Source organism: Castanea sativa, chromosome 8 (genome assembly GCF_040712315.1).
Source record: "Castanea sativa cultivar Marrone di Chiusa Pesio chromosome 8, ASM4071231v1".
Lineage (NCBI taxonomy): Eukaryota > Viridiplantae > Streptophyta > Magnoliopsida > Fagales > Fagaceae > Castanea > Castanea sativa.
This window is the reverse complement of record NC_134020.1, coordinates 20831122-20850868: the sequence shown is the minus strand read 5'-3', so window position 1 is coordinate 20850868 and position 19747 is coordinate 20831122. Positions and strand designations below refer to the sequence as shown.

At 35.6% G+C, this 19747-nt stretch overlaps 2 protein-coding genes across 4 annotated transcripts; both read left to right on the top strand.

Annotated features, from left to right (window-relative positions):
• The first annotated feature begins 1881 nt into the window (after positions 1 to 1881).
• Positions 1882 to 3534, top strand: LOC142606921 (UDP-glycosyltransferase 71K1-like). The gene has a single exon (XM_075778297.1). It carries the CDS (start codon positions 1967 to 1969, stop codon positions 3362 to 3364), a length of 1398 nt encoding a protein of 465 aa, XP_075634412.1. The 5' UTR covers positions 1882 to 1966; the 3' UTR covers positions 3365 to 3534.
• Positions 3535 to 5731: 2197 nt separating this feature from the next.
• Positions 5732 to 16093, top strand: LOC142606955 (protein FAR1-RELATED SEQUENCE 5-like). 3 transcript variants are annotated; one of them, XM_075778334.1, is made up of 3 exons: positions 5732 to 5911; positions 6439 to 7104; positions 15755 to 16093. In XM_075778334.1, exons 2-3 carry the CDS (start codon positions 6538 to 6540, stop codon positions 15938 to 15940), a joined length of 753 nt encoding a protein of 250 aa, XP_075634449.1. In that variant the 5' UTR covers positions 5732 to 5911; positions 6439 to 6537; the 3' UTR covers positions 15941 to 16093. The 3 variants fall into 3 exon arrangements, with proteins under 3 accessions (XP_075634449.1, XP_075634451.1, XP_075634450.1); XM_075778336.1 differs by lacking the exon at positions 15755 to 16093 and adding an exon at positions 10160 to 13226; XM_075778335.1 differs by lacking the exon at positions 5732 to 5911 and having other exon boundaries at positions 6378 to 7104.
• Positions 16094 to 19747: the final 3654 nt, after the last annotated feature.

Here is a 19747-nt window from a genome sequence, read left to right as displayed (position 1 = left end):
AGAAATAACTTCATAACTATTGCGGCATCAGTATTGGTAGACTGGAACACATCTCCAGCATTAACTCATTGGCCAAAAAAATATATATAAAATTGCTATTTGTAGTTAAAAAAATTTCATCAAAAAACGAAAATCTAACAATAATTAAGGGATTCCTCCATACCTATAGTTAAAGGGCATACCTATAACACTTCCATTGCCGATTTGTGGCAGCCCGTGAACCTGAAACACTCAATCCTTTGTTCCATAAATCAATTGCACATCCGCTGCTGGAGTTCACGAGTGAGTTAGTAGTTACTCTCAGAATTAGAAGTTGATTTCTCACAGACCCAATAAATTGAATTAGTTTAGATTATTGAACAAAAAAAGTAGGTAGAATGAGAAGTGAGAAATGAAAGTGGGTTTAAGTGTATTGTGTATAACTATATGAGGATTGTTTAGCAAAAAAAAAAAAAAACACACGAGGATTTGTTACATAAGTATTAATATCCTACATTAGCATCTCTTTGCCCTTGTGTTAGAATTCATTTCTCTTCCTTATGTGTGTGTATTTATTTCTCAAAAAAAAAAACAAAAAAAAGAGGATAATTATCTCACATTGCTTAAGAGAGTGTTGTCTGTAGTATAATTTGTTTCACCTACTCTTAAAAGTTATGGTAACTTTTAAATAGAGTTGTAGTGTGCTTTTGTGTTAGAGCAATTTTCTCACCCACTGGTGTGTGAACCAACAAATCCACTGCAATAAGCATAAAAGTAACAACATAATGCATACAACTAAAATTAGACGCATGATTTGGAAAACAACGTAACGATCAAACACAGTAAAAGTGACATAACAAAAATCCCTTGGATTTGAGGCAATGATTTTGGGGGGAAACAAAAAAGATAAAGACAAAATGTGAGAGATCAAAAACTAAAGCAAGATCTAACATAACACACTTTTGACTTTGTTTTTATAATTGTAAAGGTAAAATACTATCTTAGTCTTTAAATTTTACTAAAAAATTTAGTTTATTTTTAAACTTATTTTTTGTTCCTAAACTATTAAAAAGTTCATCTTTTGTCTTTATACTATTAAAAATGTTTTATTTATATTCTTAAACTTTACCAAAAGTTTATTTTTCATCCTTAAATTATTGAATTGTTTTATCATTCATATTTTTGTTTCTAAACTATTGAAAAAATTCTTTACAAAGTTTAGAAATAAAAAAAAGAACTTTTTAAAATTTAAGGATAAAAAACAAATTTTTAACAAAATTTAAGGACCAAAATAATATTTTACCCTTAATAATTTTAAACAATAAATCTAAAACTTTATAAAGATCTTAATTGTTGAGTCCCAACACGATCTAGTGGACATCTTAACCAAGAAATTCATTTACATAAAGTATTAAAATAAGTAAAGAGAAATATTAATGAATGCCCTTAAAGTATTGGTTAATAATTCATTTAAATAAAATTTTTATAGGAAAAAAAAAAAATATTTTGACAACTTTTTTTATTTTTCATAAAAGTGATGTTAAATAAATTGTTAACTAATACCCTAAAGACACTCATTAATATGACCCATAAATAAATAACAATGACTTTCAAAAACAACATTAATGATTAAACACATTTAAAAAATCACATTAAAACCCCTTGGATTCGTGACTTCCAACCAATTGGTGGATTTGATATTGTTGATGTAGGTTGAGTGAATGAGTAGCTTCAATTATTCTCTGCCACGAATGCGAAATTAAGAAGTGTAAATACATTAAAGATCCGTTTTTTTTTTTCCATCAATTTTTTCTAAAGAAATTAAGGGCAGTTGAAATTGTCAAAGTTGTGAGTAAAAGAAGTTTTTACTTTTTATGGGAGTTAAATGTGGGGGAGTGGAAGTCAAATCACAAATGTGGGATAACGTGACTGTGAGTGTGTGAAGAGTTGGTAAAGTAGAAGAAGAAAGAAAGATCAGAGTGCCCATATGAAGAAAGCAGAGCTGATCGTCATTCCAGCCCCGGGAATTGGTCCCTTGGTGTCGACAATTGAATTTGCAAAGCGCCTAATTGATCGAGATGATCGACTTTTCATCACTGTTCTTTCCATGAAGTTCAACATTTCCCTTTATCCCTTTTCAGATGCATACACCAAATCACTCACTGCTTCACAACCTCGAATCCAACTCATACATCTCCCTCAAGTCAACCCACCTCCATCGGAGCTTTTGAAATCGCGTTTAAACTATATATCTGTCTACATTGAAAATAACATTCCTAATGTTAAAGATACTGTCACAAATATTGTCTCCTCCAACTCTAACTCAGATTCATCCCGAGTTGTTGTTGGGTTAATTCTTGATTTCGTTTGCACGTCCATGATTGATGTGGGCAGAGAGCTTAATCTCCCATCTTATTTGTTCTTCACTTCTAACGCAGGATTTCTTGCTTTTATGCTCTACCTTCCAATTCTTCATAACCAAATTGGCAATGAATTTAGTGAGTCAGATCCTGAATTGTTAATCCCAGGGATACTCAACCCATTACCCACAGGTGTTCTGCCTGCAGCTGTGCTTGACAAAGATGGTGGCTACACAGCTTATATGAAGTTTGCTCAAAGGTTCAGGGACGCCAAGGGAATTATAGTAAATACGCTCAAAGAATTGGAGCAATATGCTATTGATTCATTTTCAGATGGTCAAACCCCTCCAGTCTACACGGTTGGACCAGTGCTTGACCTCAAGGGTCCACCTAATCCTGCTTTGGATGAGGCTGAGCGTGACAACATCATGAAATGGCTTGATGATCAGCCTCCATCATCCGTAGTGTTTCTATGCTTTGGAAGCATGGGGAGGTTTGGTGGAACCCAAGTGAAAGAGATGGCTCTTGGGCTAGAGCGTAGTGGGCGTAGGTTCTTGTGGTGCTTGAGGTCACCCACTTCCAATGATGTCTTGCCAGAAGGTTTCTTGGATCAGATCAAAGGGAAGGGGATGATATGTAGTGGATGGGCACCACAGGTGGAGATTTTGGCTCACAAAGCAATAGGAGGGTTTGTTTCTCATTGTGGATGGAACTCCATATTGGAGAGTTTGTGGTATAGTGTGCCTATTGTAACATGGCCTATATATGCTGAGCAACAGCTTAATGCATTTAGGATGGTGAAGGAGATGGGGTTAGCTGTGGAGCTGAGGTTAGATTATAAGAGTGGTGGTGATCTTGTGATGGCTGATGAGATAGAGAGAGCTGTAAGGCATGTGATGGATGATAGCGAGGTTAGGAAGAAGGCGAAGGAGATGGGAGAGATGGCCAGAAAAGCTTTGATGGATGGTGGATCTTCGTTCAACTCTATTGGACAACTTCTTGAGGATATGATAGGTAGCACTTGATATATATGTATGTACTGCGAATTACTATGTATTCTGGGTTGATTTCTCATCATTCTTGTTGAAGAAACAGAAAAGAGTGAAGGTCTCTTTAGACTTCAGACCTACGAGCTTATCCACACCCAATTACTGTTTACCTATTTTCAATTCATATCAATAAACTTGTTAGGGTCTGTTTGGATGGAACTTATTGTTGAAAATTAAAAATACTGTAGCAAAATAATTTTAAAATGTGTGAATAGTACCGCGAGACCCATTTTTAATGAAAAAATAGCTGAAAAGTAAAATTTGTGGATCCATGAACAGTGAACGAATGTACTGTTCACGGAAGACTTGGTCAACAACTGCGGCTGGGAAGAAAAAAAAAAAAAAAAAAAAAAAATGAAGCCTGGACGTGAACGCTGGACGCTGGATCCAAACACATTCTTAGATTGTGCTTGTTTTTATTGCTCTTTGTGGCTGAGAACAGTATTGATTAAATGGAGCGCAGGCTTTTTCCACCATCTGCTTATTTGCTCCCGTGTTTATACTATTTTGATTAGACTTTCTACACCTGTAGCATTTTGATACTAGAAAAGAATGGAAGAAAAAGTCAAGTTAGGAAGCATTATCTAGATAAGAAAAAGTTCTTACTCAATAATTTTGAGGTGCTAGATACGAGTAAATACAATTGAAATAATGTTGAGTACAGTTCATTTGTATGGTAAATTTGAGCAGTAAGCAATCAGCTCATTTGAAACTTGAAAGATATTTCTGTCTAATAGCACATAATCCTGCCATTACATCTTTCTTCGAATTTTCATTGAGCAAAGAATTCTTAGTGCATCTTGGTAAAACCATGATGGTCAAGCCTTTCTTAAAAATTGCTATCATTAGGTCTTTCCTACTTGTAATAATCTCCAACAAAAACATTTCAAAGCTGTACACATTTCCTGGCTTTGATGCCATGCAACTTTGTCCATAGTCAGAAAAATTTCTACATAATTCATATATAAAAAATAAATAAAAAATTTCTCCGTACATTATGTTAACTTTTTAACCTTTACTTACTATCAATTTATTTTGGTGGAAAATATTTTCTAGGTAACGTTTTTTCTTTAGATAAGTTTTAGTAATGACTAGAATTACTATTTTGATGTGGGAAACCTTTCTTCTTCAGGCCTCAAAATGGAGGCAGTCCCCTGGCAGAGTACTCTGTTTTCTTTTCAATAACTAAAAATGTGGTATCATTGCTAAAGAACCCAAATCTACCACTACTAGTCTTCGGTAAAGTGACATGAATAAGAACAACATAATGCAACACTAAGGGTGCGTGGTGTTATAGGATTTGAAATTACCTTTTATTCCTTGAAAAATTAAGGGTGCAAAACAAACCATATAATGGTTAAAACAGAGCAAGATTACAAATTTTATTGTTTAGTTTTCACTAAATTTTATCAATGTTTTTTATAACTCCAAATAATTATATAAACCAAAAATTTCGTTCACAAAAACAGACAAAATAGGGAATCCTTTTTCAATTTTCGGGCCACTTATCAGGAGCATAAAAAGCAAAAATAGACCCTAAATTTGATATCTATTTCGAAATATTAAGTGGTAAAGCGACCGGTTTGTGGGAAGAAAAAAAGTTATTTAGGAAAAAGTTAATGATCCATCAACAATTAGTCATTGGTGATCCATAGTCGATTTGTGGAGAGAGTGTGTACTATGAATAGCGAAAAGTTATTATTGGCAAAGATTTTTGTTGTGTCGAATTTATTCCTATTGTTTGTTTAGTATTTGATATTCCCAAAAAAAAAAAAAAGGTTTTTCATTCTAGTGGGCTTTTTTTTTTTTTTTGTTAATAAAAATTTTTTTATAATAATTTTCATTGTACAGAACACCAAAAGAAAAGAAAAGAAAAAACAGAGGGTAGCAGTCCTTTAATTCAGAAATTGCAGATAGAATTTAGCTATATTTTTTTAACATGTATACATAAATAATAAATCCCATTGTCCTAGCAAAAGTTGAAAAAATAAAAAAACAAAGGAGGGTAGCAATCCTTTAATTTAGAACTTGCAGATATAATTTAGCTATATTTTTTTAACAAGTATTTATAAATAATAAACCCCATTGTCCTAGCAAAAGTTGAAAAAAAAGAAAAGAAAAGAAAGAAAGATAAAAAAAAAACTATAAATCCTTTTTTTTTTTTTTCTTTTTTTTTTTTTTCTGGGAATAAATCCATTCCCTTTACATATATTGTATGCCCACAGGCCACAGCCCAAACATAAAAATAGGCCGATACACAATCACTCCCTGAGCCCAATTTCAAGACCCATAATAATCCTAAAACACCACTATGCTTCGCAGCTGTTGGTCCATACTATCGCACTTACCGTTGGATCACAAATCACCAATACCTCGAGATCTGTTCTCTCTAATCAATAAGCTGTTATGAACTGAGTCTGAGTGAAGCAGTTGCACCGAGAAAGACAGGAAACTCAAATCAATTTCAAACGAAACAGAGTAGAATGCAATTCTAACTTCAGACTTTACACTGGCGATGTAAAAGTAAGCTCCAATTGTTTTCGTTTCCTTTTCATTTCACTCTGTTAAAACTTTATTTTCTTAGCATCCAAACAGAACTTAGTTAAGGGGGAAACTAAACTAGTGTGAATGTTTGGCTAATCTAATGTCATAATTGTAATTTTTTTTTTCTTCTTTTGTACGTTTTGTCTCTTTGTTTGTTAATTAATCTAAGCTAAGTCCTTAATAAATTAACATGATAGGTAATTATTGCCAAGTTCACCATTGTAGATCGCTAAGAATAGTGAAAAGAACATTGTTGAAAGTTTTGCATAGAAACTAAGTGAATTCCAATTTTTTTTTCCCTGTTTGAGGTAAATTCCCCATTCAATTGCTAATTTGTTTTGTTGATTTTTTGATCTTGATGTTTTGGAGCTTTTATTTTAGTTTAAAATTTATTTTCCAGGTCTATCAGAGGGTTTTTATTTATTTATTAATTTTAAATATATTAATTATGTAATGCTCGTTGGAGTTGAATCAGATTTGGTACTTGTGATCAAATGAATATGCAGATATGAACTAAATGTTTAGAGTCTACCTTGGTTGGAGGCAAAATCCGTACTTTCTGAGAGTGGAGATATTATTTGAAAATTGCATTATGTAGGAATGTAATGGCAGGCATTGCGGGTATACATGACTTTCTAGATGGTGATGGTGGTTTTGATGATGAAATTGTAGAAAACTCTGGTGAATGTGATGAAGCCACAGAAGACGGGCTGTTGAAGCATTGTAATTTAAATAATGTTGTGATTAATGATCACCTAGGTATGATAGAACGGTCAGAAGAGGGTTTGAGTGCGGAAATTTTGGAACCATGTATTGGGATGACTTTTTCTTCGTTAGATGGTGCAAGGGATTTCTATTATGATTATGCTAAGCGTATGGGTTTCACCATAAGAACAAATCGGATTAGACACTCGCTAAAGAACATGGCTATTATAGGGAGGGACTTTGTTTGCTCGAGAGAAGGTTTCCGTGCTGCAAAACATACGCTTAGAAACGACAGGGTTCTTCCTCCACGACCAATTACGAGAGAAGGGTGCAAAGCAATGATCAGGTTGGCAGCAAGGGATGGTGGTATATGGGTTGTTACCAAATTTGTCCGAGAGCACAACCACAAGCTAATGACTCATTGTAACTTTCCTGGTGAACTGCCAATTGTCAATATACTTAGTGAGGTATGTCTAATGACTCATAAACTAAAATATATGGTATTGATAGATTAATTTGATTTCAAATTACTTTATAAGCTTCTAGTGGTCTTTTTTTGAATAGCTATAATTTAGTTGTTATCATTGCTCAGAATTTTATTTGGAAATCCTCTGGGAGAATTACACCCTCTAGTGATTGTCCAATGTTATTGGTATATAGGGCTTTTTGTCAATTGGACTATAGATAGGAAGCACGGACACGGATATGGATACGACATGACGATACGGCTATTTTTGAAAAATTAGGACATGACATGGCGGGGATATGCATATTAAGTAATTATTAAATATATTTTTATATATTATTAAGAATTTATTTTTCATATAATATTAAAAATCTGTCAATATAAGAGCAATAATGGATAATAATTAATTGAAATCATAAGTCCATTGGAATCTAGTAAACTTAGGAGTTAGGACACAACACAAACTGAAGAGAAATAAGCATTAGTCTATCCATCTCAAATTAATTGAAATAATTAGTCCATTGGAATCTGATAAACTTGGGTGTTAGGACACAGCACACACACTGAAGGAAATAAGCAAGGAGAGAGAGAGAGAGAGAGAGAGAGAGAGAGAGAGAGAGAGAGAGAGAGAGAGCTTACCGTTGGCCGTCGCAGCTGTTGCCTTTGATTTCGTCACAAAGAGAGTGAGAGTGAGAAGATAGAGTGAAAGAAGGAGAGAGATCGAGTTTCAACTGTGGGTTTGAGTGAGAAATGAAATTATGGTTAGGTTTTCAAGTTTTGATCTCCAAACAATGCATTTCAGTCTTTCAGCTCTTTTAATTTATTTATTTATTCTTTTAGTTTTAAATTTTGGTACTGGTTGTGTCCCGGCCGAGTCTCGTCATTTAAAAAAAAAAAAAAGGCTAGGACATGCAGGCATCCATGAGTGTACAATACGTACGGGATGGCCAAAGAGGAGTAAGCAAGACATAGAGGATTTTCATATGCTTCTTATATAGGATGGCCTATTTTTAGGTTGAGTTCATCTCGTTTAACTGTAACTCACTGCATCATAACTATGTGAAAACACATAAACCGAGATTTTGATGGGAAAATGAAGATTGCTCACTGTATTCCAGGTGGTTCAGTGTTTGTTCATGCAAGTGTTATTAATCAGCTGAAAACATGTAAACTAAAATTTAAGTTCAAAGTTTATAGCTGCTTCTTTATATATATATATTATCCTTTTCTCATTGTTTCACCCTTTTTCTATAAATGAAGATTTTGAATTTCTTGATTGGTCAAACTTGCCTTGAATAAGATTGATGTTGAGTTTCTTATAACTGAAATTTAAACGAAGCTAGTTGGAGGTTGTAACACAATGTGATTAATATCATGAGTAGCCAGGAATCTGGAAAAGTTTCAAGCACATCCATCTGCTAGCATGGTCATCACCAATAGTGCTGTTTCATCAATTAAAGATTCAATCCTTTGTTTCTATTTCCATTCACCCCACCATTGAGTCCATCTCTGCATAATATCCTCCCTAGTGGGACTTAATTATATAACCTGTTGCTTCATTGCTCCATTCGCCCAGTCTTGACAGGTTCTAGTTCTATGATTGGTTTGCTCTTACTCATGGTGCTTTAAAGATTGTAGCTTTCTTTGTGCTTTTGGACTTTCGGGGATTTTATTTGGAATATACTGCCTTATTACTATTGAGTTACACTGACTAAGAAATTCATCTTTGTCAGCAAGGTACCTTTACATTTTGTATAGACTTATGGGAAAAAAACCTTACCAAAAGAAAATTACTGAAAAGAGAGATGGTGGAGAATATTCACCACTGTGACTGTGATAGGTGTTGGTCCAAATTCACTTCATTTTTATTATCATCAATTTTCTTTTAATTCTTTTTATGCCGTTCTTATATTATATTAAGGCATAGCAGCTGCCAACACATTGTCAAGTGTCAACATATTATTATATAGACACACAGCTGTAATAAATCTTATCTCTATATAGCGAACAAATACAAAAGAATGGATGCATACCACACTGGTTTCAGTCTTTACCATGGTAAATGTTCCAGGACTGATATCTGTGAGGGAAGCACAGGATAAATGAATGCAATTTTGGTCATATGTTATGTAGGAGTTAGGACAAAGGTGTAGGATAAAGGGGAATGAAGTCAAATCTGATTTGGAAGTTCTGGGCGTCTGGTCTTTTGAAAAATTAGGGGTAGGGTTTGTTGTAAAAAGGACTGAAAAATCATAGTAAATATTGGGTTTCTAATGGGGGAAAGGAACAGTGGGATTTGGAGATGAAACAAAGATGAAATCTAAGGTTTGGGTTGCTGTTACTGTAACCCGAGAACAGTAATCCAATACTTGGCTGTTTGTATTTGGGAGTAGGGACTATTTGATGGATGTCTGGTTTATGGTAAGTATTGGATATTAGGGTTTTAAAGGTGACAGATCAAGGTTTCAAGTAGGTAACATGGCTTTTGAGTGGAGTTTTTGGTGTGCCTTTGTGTTAAAACCCCTTCCCCTTTCCCTTGTGTGTGTGTGTTTGTTTCTAAAAAAAAAAAAAGTTTCAAGTAGGTGGAAATTTAAGGATGAAGAAGAAAAAAGATAAATTTCTAGGCATCACATCATAGTTTCTGAAAAATTAGAAAACGTATTCTCCTTATTGAATAGAAAGCATTACATCCATAATAGTTTTTATTCCCTGTGGAACTTGGACTTCTTGAAACCCTATGTTAAAGAGAAAAATCTAGAAGCTACTGAAAAAAACTGAATCTCTGAAATTGATTAAAATGAAATGAGTTGGTTAATTTACACTAAGGCTCTGCCTTATATACACGTTATAGTGAAAGAGGAAAAGAAAAACTAATTCCAACTAACTCTAACAAACTATCTTCCTAATCAATCAGTAATTGACAACTGTACGCTACTTAATCACTCTCACGTGCCACTAACACACGTGCAATCACTTAAGTGCAACGACACTGTTTCCTTTTAGCCTCCCTTTCTTCTTCTTCTCATATACTCTGTCGTTTTGCCCTGTTTTTTCAGCACTGCAATTCCTTTCTTGTTGTTTCTCCTTTGTGCCTTCACTCTGGACTGAAATCTCAACACTCTCCCTCAAGTCATGAGCCACAAGATCAATGACTTGACTATCAGAGGTTTTAAGACTTGGTGAATAGATATCAATCAATCCCAAACAAGTGACCAATCTGCTAAAAGCTGGAAGTTTTAATGCTTTGGTAAAGATGTTTGCTGTTTGAAATTGGCTTGAAACATAAATGTCTTAATCACTCCTTCTGTTATATTGTCTCTCACCAAATGACAATCAACTTCTATATGCTTTGTTCTTTCATGGAAAATGGGATTAGCTGCAATATGCAATGCAGTCTGGTTGTCACAAAAAAGCTGAGCACTATGTGGATGATCAACCCTTAAATCTCTCAACAATTAGAGAACCCAAACAATTTCGCAGGTTGTAGTAGCCATTACCCTGTACTTTGCCTCTGCTGAAGATCTAGAGACCATGCTTTGCTTCTTAGACTTCCAAGAGATTAAAGAATTCCCTAAAATCACACTATATCTTGTGATGGATCTTCTGGTATCAAGGCAGCCTGCCCACTCTGCATCACAGAAAGACTTAACTTGCATAGTTGAGTTGCTAGAGAAGAACAAACCTCTGCCTGGTGTACCCTTCAAATACTGCAGTGCCCTATTGACTGCCAACATATGAGGCTCTCTTGGTGTAGCAAGAAACTGACTCAACCTATGCACTGCATAGGTGATGTCAGGTCTGGTCAAAGTGAGATATAACAACCTCCCAATTAGTTTTCGGTATTGGCTTGCATCTGGAAGTAGCTTACCTACATCCTTTGAAAGATGCAAATTTTGTTCCATTGGAGTTCTAACTGGTTTAGAACCTAAGAAGCCAGTGTCTTGCAAAATCTCCAAGCAATACTTCCTTTGATTTAGACTTATACCCTTGTCACTTCTAGCAACTTCAAGACCCAAAAAATACTTCAAAGAACCCAAGTCTTTAAGCCAAACTTAGTATCAAGTAAATGCTTCAAATCAGTAATACAACTAGGGTCATTTCTAGTGAGTAAGAAATCATCAACATATACTAATAAAACAGTAAATGAAGATCCTTTAGTGTAGGTAAACAAGGAATAGTCTGCCTTAGATTGAACAAAGCCAAAATTCAGCAATGTATAAGAAAACTTGACAAACCATTGCCCTGAAGCCTGTTTCAAACCATAAAGACTCTTATTGAGCTTACCCACCAAAGGACCACAACTAGGATTGGAAACACACTCCCCCTTGCTGTGAAAACTTGATGGAAGACTCATATAAACTTCCTCATCCAAGTCACCATGGAGGAAGGTATTATTCACATCCATTTGATGAAGGAACCACCCTTTCACAGCAGCCAAAGACAAGACCATTCGGATAGAAACTGACTTAGCAACAGGAGAAAAGGTGTCAGTGTAATCAAGGCCTTCCCTCTTTGTATACCCTTTAGCAACTAAGCGAGCTTTATGCCTCTCAATGGAGCCATGAGACTTATACTTAGTCCTATAGATCCACTTACATCCAATAGTATTTGTGAGTTCTAGAGCTGCTATTTCCTTATCCATAGCAGCTTTCCAATCAGGAGATTGGACAGCCTCATGGAAGGAAGTAGGATCTGGTGAGGAGGAATCAACTACCATGACAAATTGCCTATAGTTCTTACTGAGATTGGAATAAGTAAGACAAGCAAAAATGTCATAAGGCTGACCAGAGAAAGGCTTAGAACTGACTGACTTGCAAGAATGGTCTTGTAGGTAGGAAGTGCGGTTATGTGGTCTGGTGGATTTTTTGAGGGGTAATGGAGAAGTAGGCCTAGGTACAGACACAGGGAGAAGATCAAGCTCAGAATCAACATTAGGAGTAAAATGTGTTAATGGACAATGTGATGGGGAATCAGGATTATGAGCTGCAGATATTGTTTCTATGAAATCAGGGAATGGAGTAGCACTATCAAAAGAAAAAGACGAATCTGAAATGAAAGAGTCAGGAACAGAATGAGGAAAAACAAAAGAATCATTACTAGTATCAAGAGAGGTATGATCTGAAAAGTCAGATGTGGGAGAAATGGAGGCAAAGGGAAAAATATTTTCATAGAAAATGACATCCCTAGAGACAAAAATAGAGTTAGACTCCAAATCCAAAACCTTGTACCCTTTAATACCACTTGGATATCCTAAGAAAACACACCTTTTAGCTCTTGGTGCAAACTTGTGTCTGTTTTGACAAAGAGTAGAAGTGAAGCATAGGCGACCAAAGTTCCTAATATGTCCATATGAAGGAGGTACTTGGAAAAGTATCTCATAAGGGATTTTATTGTGCAAATGCTTTGAAGGTAACCTATTGATAAGATAGACGACAGTGAGAATGCAGTCACCCCACATTTTTAAAGGCAAAGAAGAATGAAACCTCAAAGCTCTTGCAACATTCAAAATGTGTTGATGCTTCCTCTCAACAATTGCATTTTGTTGAGAAGTTTCATCACAAGATAAGTGATGCAAGATGCCTTTTGATTTGAAAAAAATCCTTCATAATGAACTCTGTCCCATTATCACTTCTAAGACACTTAATTTTTGCATCAAATTGAGTTTCAACCATTATAGAAAATTGTTGAATAAGAGCATGTGTTTTAGACTTAGATTTAAGCAAATAAACCCAAGTGCACCTAGAGTAATCATTCACAATGGTAAGAAAGTATTTGTAACCTTCTATGGTGGGAACTGAAAAGGGTCCCTAAAGATCACAATGCACAAGATCAAAAAGACATTTAGAGACATGAGTACTAACAAGAAAAGACAATCTCTTTTGTTTAGAGAAATGACAAATGTCACAACAAAGTGTTTTATTAGCTTGCAAACTAGATACAAGATTATGTAGTAATGATAATTTGGCATAAGAAGGATGCCCTAAATGAAAATGCCACAAATCAGCATTGACAGAATTAAAATGAACAGAAGGTAATGAAGCAGGCGGCTGTGAAGAAGCAGCAAGCACAAATGATGATGGAAGTCTGTGTTGTAGCAGATAGAGGCCTTGTGTTGCTTTACCCAGTCCAATCATGTTTCAATTGGCTAGGTCCTGGATAAAGCAAAAAGAACCAAGGAACACAAGGCAACAAAAGAGTGTTTTAGTGAGTTGACTGACTGATATTAGATTAAAAGTAAAGGATGGAACACATAAAACTCCATAAAGGGTAAGATGATCTGAGATATGAACTGTGCCTATGTGAGTAACTAAAGTCTTTTCTCCATTAGGCAAATAGACAAAGGTATTAATGGTGGATGTGATAGTGGACAAGCAAGACACTGAATGGACCATATGGTTTGTGGCACCAATGTCAATAATCTAATCATTGGATTTGTATGCTTGTCTATCAACTATACGAGCAGAAAAAATAGAATGAGAAGGGTTAGGGGGTAACCAAAAAGGATTACCTGAGAAATTGGTAAAATAAGGCATGGAAGAACTGGTGCCAGTGGTAGCAGCAGCATTGGACAGTGGTGAGAGAACTGAAGCAGCCTGGTGAGAAGCCTGAGATGAATTAGCTTCCTTGAAGGACTGAGATGCAAGGAAGGAGAGCAATTGTTCACATTGACTTCGGGTGATAGGACATTGAGGTGTATTGAATGGAGGTTGTGCTTGAGATTGTGCTCCTGGATGCTGTGGTGAGCAATGCATCAGATCAGGTTGATTAGCAAAACCTTGCATAGGCTGAGAAGGAAAGTTCCCAAAACCACCATTGTTGCAAAATAGACTGCCAAGAGTGCCATAGCTAGAAACCTGATTAGCAGATGCCTTCCCTTTGTGCTTATAGCTTGGAGGATACCCATGTAATTTGTAGCACTTATCAGCTACATGACCCACAAGGCCACAATAAGTACAAACATGCCTCTCTTTCTTTGAATTACCATTCTTTACACCTTGGTTTCCATGATTCACACCCTAATTCCACCCTTGAAACCCCTTTGGATTAGCATTATTAGCATACAGAGTTGTTGGTTCAATAACCAAATAATGACCAACTTGTCTATGCTTTTCCTCTTGCAAGATCAAAAAATAGGCTTTATTCAAAGCAGGTAATGGCTCAGTGATCAAAATTTGACTTGTAACAATGGAATAATTGTCATTGAGTCCCATAAGAAAACGAAAAACTTGATCATTTTGCTGAGCATTCAATTGATTTCTTTGAGAACCACATGTACAAGCACAAGTACAAGCAGTGAAAGATTGATAATCCACAAGTTCTTCCCATAAAATCTTAAATTTGGTGAAATAAGAACTCATTGATAAGGAACCTTGTGAAAGTTTCGAAATTTCCTTCTGAATCTCAAAGAATCTTGGAACATTTGGCTGCGAAACCTATTACGCATATCAATCCACAAATCCCTTGTAGTGTGAATGTACATGACACTGGTAGCAAGATCCTTGCTCAAAGAGTTCACCATCCATGAAAGAATTGTGGTGTTTGCTCTGTGCCACACATTGTACAAAGGATGAGAAATATTAGGTGTAGCAATTGAACAATCAAGAAAACCAAATTTGTTTCTACCACTCAAAGATAGAAACATTGCCCTTAACCAATTGAGATAATTCTCTAGACCAATCAGTGGTTGGGAAACCAGAACAACATCTGAGGGTGGAATGAAATAAGGGCTTGAAGGATTTGTATTTGCATCATCCATTGAAGGTGCTTGATTGGACGATATGTGATTTGCTGTGTTGGAAGTATTGGTGGGAAGAGTTTCAGAATCTGAAGCAGTGTTGGAAGCGGAAGCCATTGATGAGCTATTGAAGCTCTGATACCATGTTAAAGAGAAAAATCTAGAAGCTACTGAGAAAAACTTAATCTCTGAAATTGATTAAAATGAAATGAGTTGGTTAATTTACACTAAGGCTCTGCCTTATATACACATTACAGTGAAAGAGGAAAAGAAAAACTAATTCCAACTAACTCTAATAAACTATCTTCCTAATCAATCAGTAATTGACAACTGTACACTACTTAATCACTCTCACATGCCACTAACACACGTGCAATCACTTATGTGCAACGACACCGTTTCCTTTTAGCCTCCCTTTCTTCTTCTTCTCATATACTCTGTCATTTTGCCCTGTTTCTTCAGCACTGCAATTCCGTTCTTCTTGTTTCTCCTTTGTGCCTTCACTCTGGACTGAAATCTCAACACCCTAATAAGAGTTCGACTATTTGGGCGCTACTTTGAAGCCCAAACTAAATAACTTACCTAAATTACAACCCATGCCTACTGCCTAGAAACCAGAAAATTATAACATTGCACACTGCATTGTGTTCCTGAGTCACATGGGGCACTTAATTGTTAGTTTCTTAGCATTAAAAAGTGCTCAGGTTCACGAGGAAGTGATAGGAAACATACTTAAGCAATAAAACAACATGCACAAAGGCAATGAACCCATGTAATCTCAATAGTGTGATAGAGTTAAATTAAAATATTAAAAAGGATTCAGTAGATATTTCACAATTTTAAATGCTTCTATTATATTACTATTTTTATCGTCGTTTGTAGCAGCTAACCTTTTAAGTGTAAAATTTATTTCTAGGAAGAGAAGGATAAGAAGATTAAGGATCTATATGATGAGCTTCAGTATGAAAGAGAACGGACTGCAACATTTAGACAACAGCTATGCATGATTCTCAAAGATCTTGAGGAGCATGATCAATTCATGACCTTAAGAGTTGAAGACATTGTTAACAGCATGAAAAAAATTGAACTTGGTGATCTATAATTTCAAATCACTTTGTCTAAAACCATTTTTTTTTACCCTGTTGCCAATTGAGAGATTTGAATTACGTACTATAACTTGGTGCCGCTGAAACTTAATGTTGAATTTTTGTATGTAGCATAAAAGAAGAAATACAGTGCTGCTGTTACACAGTTACACAGCAATAGAACCAACACCACCCCCGGCCACAAAAAAAAGAAAAAGAAAAAGGAAAAGAAAGAAAAAGAAGAAAAAAAGGGCGTGCTGTTAAATTCTCTAACATTTGAATTGAAAAACGTTAGTTTTTACCCCAAAAGAAAAACCAGAGCAACCAAAAACCGTAAGTTAACAAAAACTCTACAATTGGTGGGTTATTTGAATACAATTTACCCCAGTAGCAACAAACAAGGAAGAAATAAACTATTTTTGATAGGTAGACAAACTTTTATCATATCTCTTTTTGATTACTAAACTGGAATTATTGACAAATGCCCCGAAAGTTTATCCATTGACAAATGCCCCAAAAATTGATCTCAATTCTAAGCACCCCATCGATCTCTCTACAACGAGCACGCCACTCTAACTGAGACTAGACATAATTGGGCTTGAATTGACAAAGAGACAAATTGGAGCTGAACTCAAGACTTTTTGACTTCAAGGAAAAACGGGTCAACTCATTAAAATGCTGGGTTGGGTTAGGTTGGGAAAAATTGCGACCCAACATGTTTTTTAAAGAAAGGAACTAAAAAAATAAAAAATAAAAAACTTTTTGCTTTTTTTTTTAATTGCACGCAATTTCTTGAGCATTTCTATAATTTTGGTTTTTTTTTAATCTACTTTTAATGTTGGAGGTAAAAATTCTTACGTAGTGTGGATTCTGTCTTTTGCCCGAGACTCTGAAAGTTTTGATTTTACTCAAAGTTAGTTATATGGATTTAAAGTTAATATTAAATACATTTAGTTACAAAATTTCAATTCTTTATTGACTTGTTTTCGTTAAAATTTTATATTTAAAATTAAAATACTGAGGAAATTACTTACTAACTTAAGATGTGTTGATGCTCATTTTGGCAAAAGGGCCCAACGACAGAAGAAGTCCAACAATGTAAAAAGGGTGAAGAAAGAAGAATTAGTAAACTAAGAAAAACCATTAAGCCCGAATGACAAAAATAATGGCACATAGGCCCACAAAATAGTAAAAGGAAGCAGTAAGCTCATGGAAAATCATAAAAAGTAGAAAGCAAGCAAAGACGGGCCAGAGGAGCCCAAAGAAAGGGATTAGTAAATGAGATTGGTCCAAAGGCCAATAAACCCAAAAGTAAAGGATAATTAGGCTGGGGAAGCCCAAAAGATCTAGTAAAATGCCCATGAGAGTGTAATAAATAGGAAAGAATAAAATAGGTCGAGGATGCCCAAGGAATAGAATGGGCCAAGGAAGCCCAAAATGAAATGAGAATTGACCCAGTAGGAATATTGGGCAACGTAAACTAAGGGGAAAAGTAATACGTGGAACTGGCAGAGCAAGTCCAAAGGAGGCCCAATAAACACAAGTTAAACGATATCATGACAGAAATAATGTAGTGGCATGGCAGGAATGCCAGTTCCCACAAACCGAAAGTAAAAGGAGACAGGGGCTGAATTAAAGAAGAAAATGCCCATACCCAAGCAATCCTCAGCCCAAAGAAGAAACGATATGCAAAAAATGAAGACCCTACGACTCATCCACACCATAAAGAGTTAAACGAGTAGCAAAATGCGCAACAGGACCAGATTAACCCGCAGGCAATGGCAAACGCGTGAACACCAGACAAACCATTGACTCATATGGGAGTGGAGCACGCACAGGGCCCAAGCACCGCCCACTTGTACCCAGCCAATGTAGGGGCAATGGGTCATGGGTCAGAGATAAGGGAGGGTATGGTTTAGCAGTGGGGAGAAGGGGGAAGTCTATTCTGGGATAATCGCTCAAGCTCTTTTGAGGGAAATGTTCAGCTGGGAGGACATACCACCCAAAAGAGTCAAATATGAGCTGGAACCACTAGATGCATGTTATAGGAGTTAGTAAGAGAGAAGCCCAACCCTTATCCAGATGGGAATGCCGCGGGAAGCAAGAAAACAAAACAAAACTACTTTTGTCTTGGAATGAAGTGTAGTGCGGCTATCACAGAGTCGTGGTGGTGGCTAGGCAGCCAATAAACCAATGAGCAGTTTGGGAAGGACACCCTCAATAGGCCAAAAGTAGTTTAGGGGTAAAATGGTAAATTTCATCACAACAAGCAGTATAAAAAGGCCTTAATTGTGCACAGTAAGAAGGGAGGAACAACGGTGACAAGAAGGAATAAGAGAAAACACTGAAAAACAGAGAAATAGAAAACAAAAGAAAATGGAGAAGATAAAACAAAAGAAAAAAAATAAGAGAGTAGAGAGTGAAGTGAGCAAACAGGAGTGCGAGGAGTGATAAAGCATGTACCAATAGGCTACCCACTTCTCTCCCTCTCAATAGCCTACTCTGTAGCAAGTTAAGGATTTGAGATTAAGCCACTTAGGTCCATTTTCCAAAATAAGTAATTTTTATGGCATGATTTCCCTGTGAGATTATCCACATTGGAGGTTGGTTTCCTTCTTGGACTTAAATCTGCTAAGGAGCTAAGTTTAACTGACTAATCCCCTTCCTTCTTTTATCATGATTGTTTAAGTACTAACGTTATTCTTTTCTTGTTACTGGTTCATTTCTGCCATACTCATATTATCGTATTTTCCTATTGCAAAATTGTGTAAAACATTATCTTTGTATTTCCTGAAGTGGGCACATGACCAAGATCCATGCTAGGGGTCCTAACTTGCGCACAAGCTGACTTAAGGTGAGTTTCAATTGAGTCAATCCCGACTCTCCTACCCCATAATCATTGAGCCACAGTAAGGCAGGAGCAGTCTAGCCCAGGATACAAAAAAGGCCCACCGCAAGATGTAATTATCAAGTATGAATATATCCAAAGCTGGATATGCTCTTAACATTGAGTAGATTGAATTGCAATTCATATTAAATATTTACTTTTTTTTAATCTAATATGCTATGTTTTATTATTAAAGTTTTATTTATTCAGTTATCATTAATAGGTAATTTAACTTTATTGCTATTTTATATGCAACAGGTGCACCTGAGGAAGTTGATATCAACCAATGCCATAGTACAAAACACCAAAAGTAAATGCGCAAATGCTCTGTACAAGCTAGCTACTTGTTAGACCCATTGTCAACTAGCAAGCTCATCACATCACATTTAACAATCTCCTCAAACTTGTCAATTTCACATGTAAGAGCACCGTTTATTATTCAATTTCACATGTACTTTTAATGTAAGTTGGAAAAATCTTTCCTCTATTAGCAACCGCATCAGCTTATGCAAAATCTTGCAAAATATAGAATGTAGTTCATTTTACACATTTTGAGCCAAAAAACACCTACATTAGTGGTTGTAAAATTGTGCATAAATGCACAAGTGCTACAGTAACCATGCATATATGCATGGTTATTGTAGCTTGTGCATTTAATATTTTAGTATTTTTTGGTAGTGTTGGGTCTATGAGAGAGAGAGGTAGTGAGTGAGGAAATAATAAAAAATTGTAAAAGAATGAATATTTTATTGAATAGATGTGTAGGATAGATAGATTGATGTGTGTGTTTTGTAAAAATGAGTGTGTAAAATAGAAAAAGTAGTTTTTTTGTTCAAAATAGACGAAGAGTTTGCATGAGCTGATGCGGTTGCTCTAAGTGATGATCTTCATTCACTTGAATGTCATTTTAAATTTCTGTAAGAAGCGGTTGAATGAT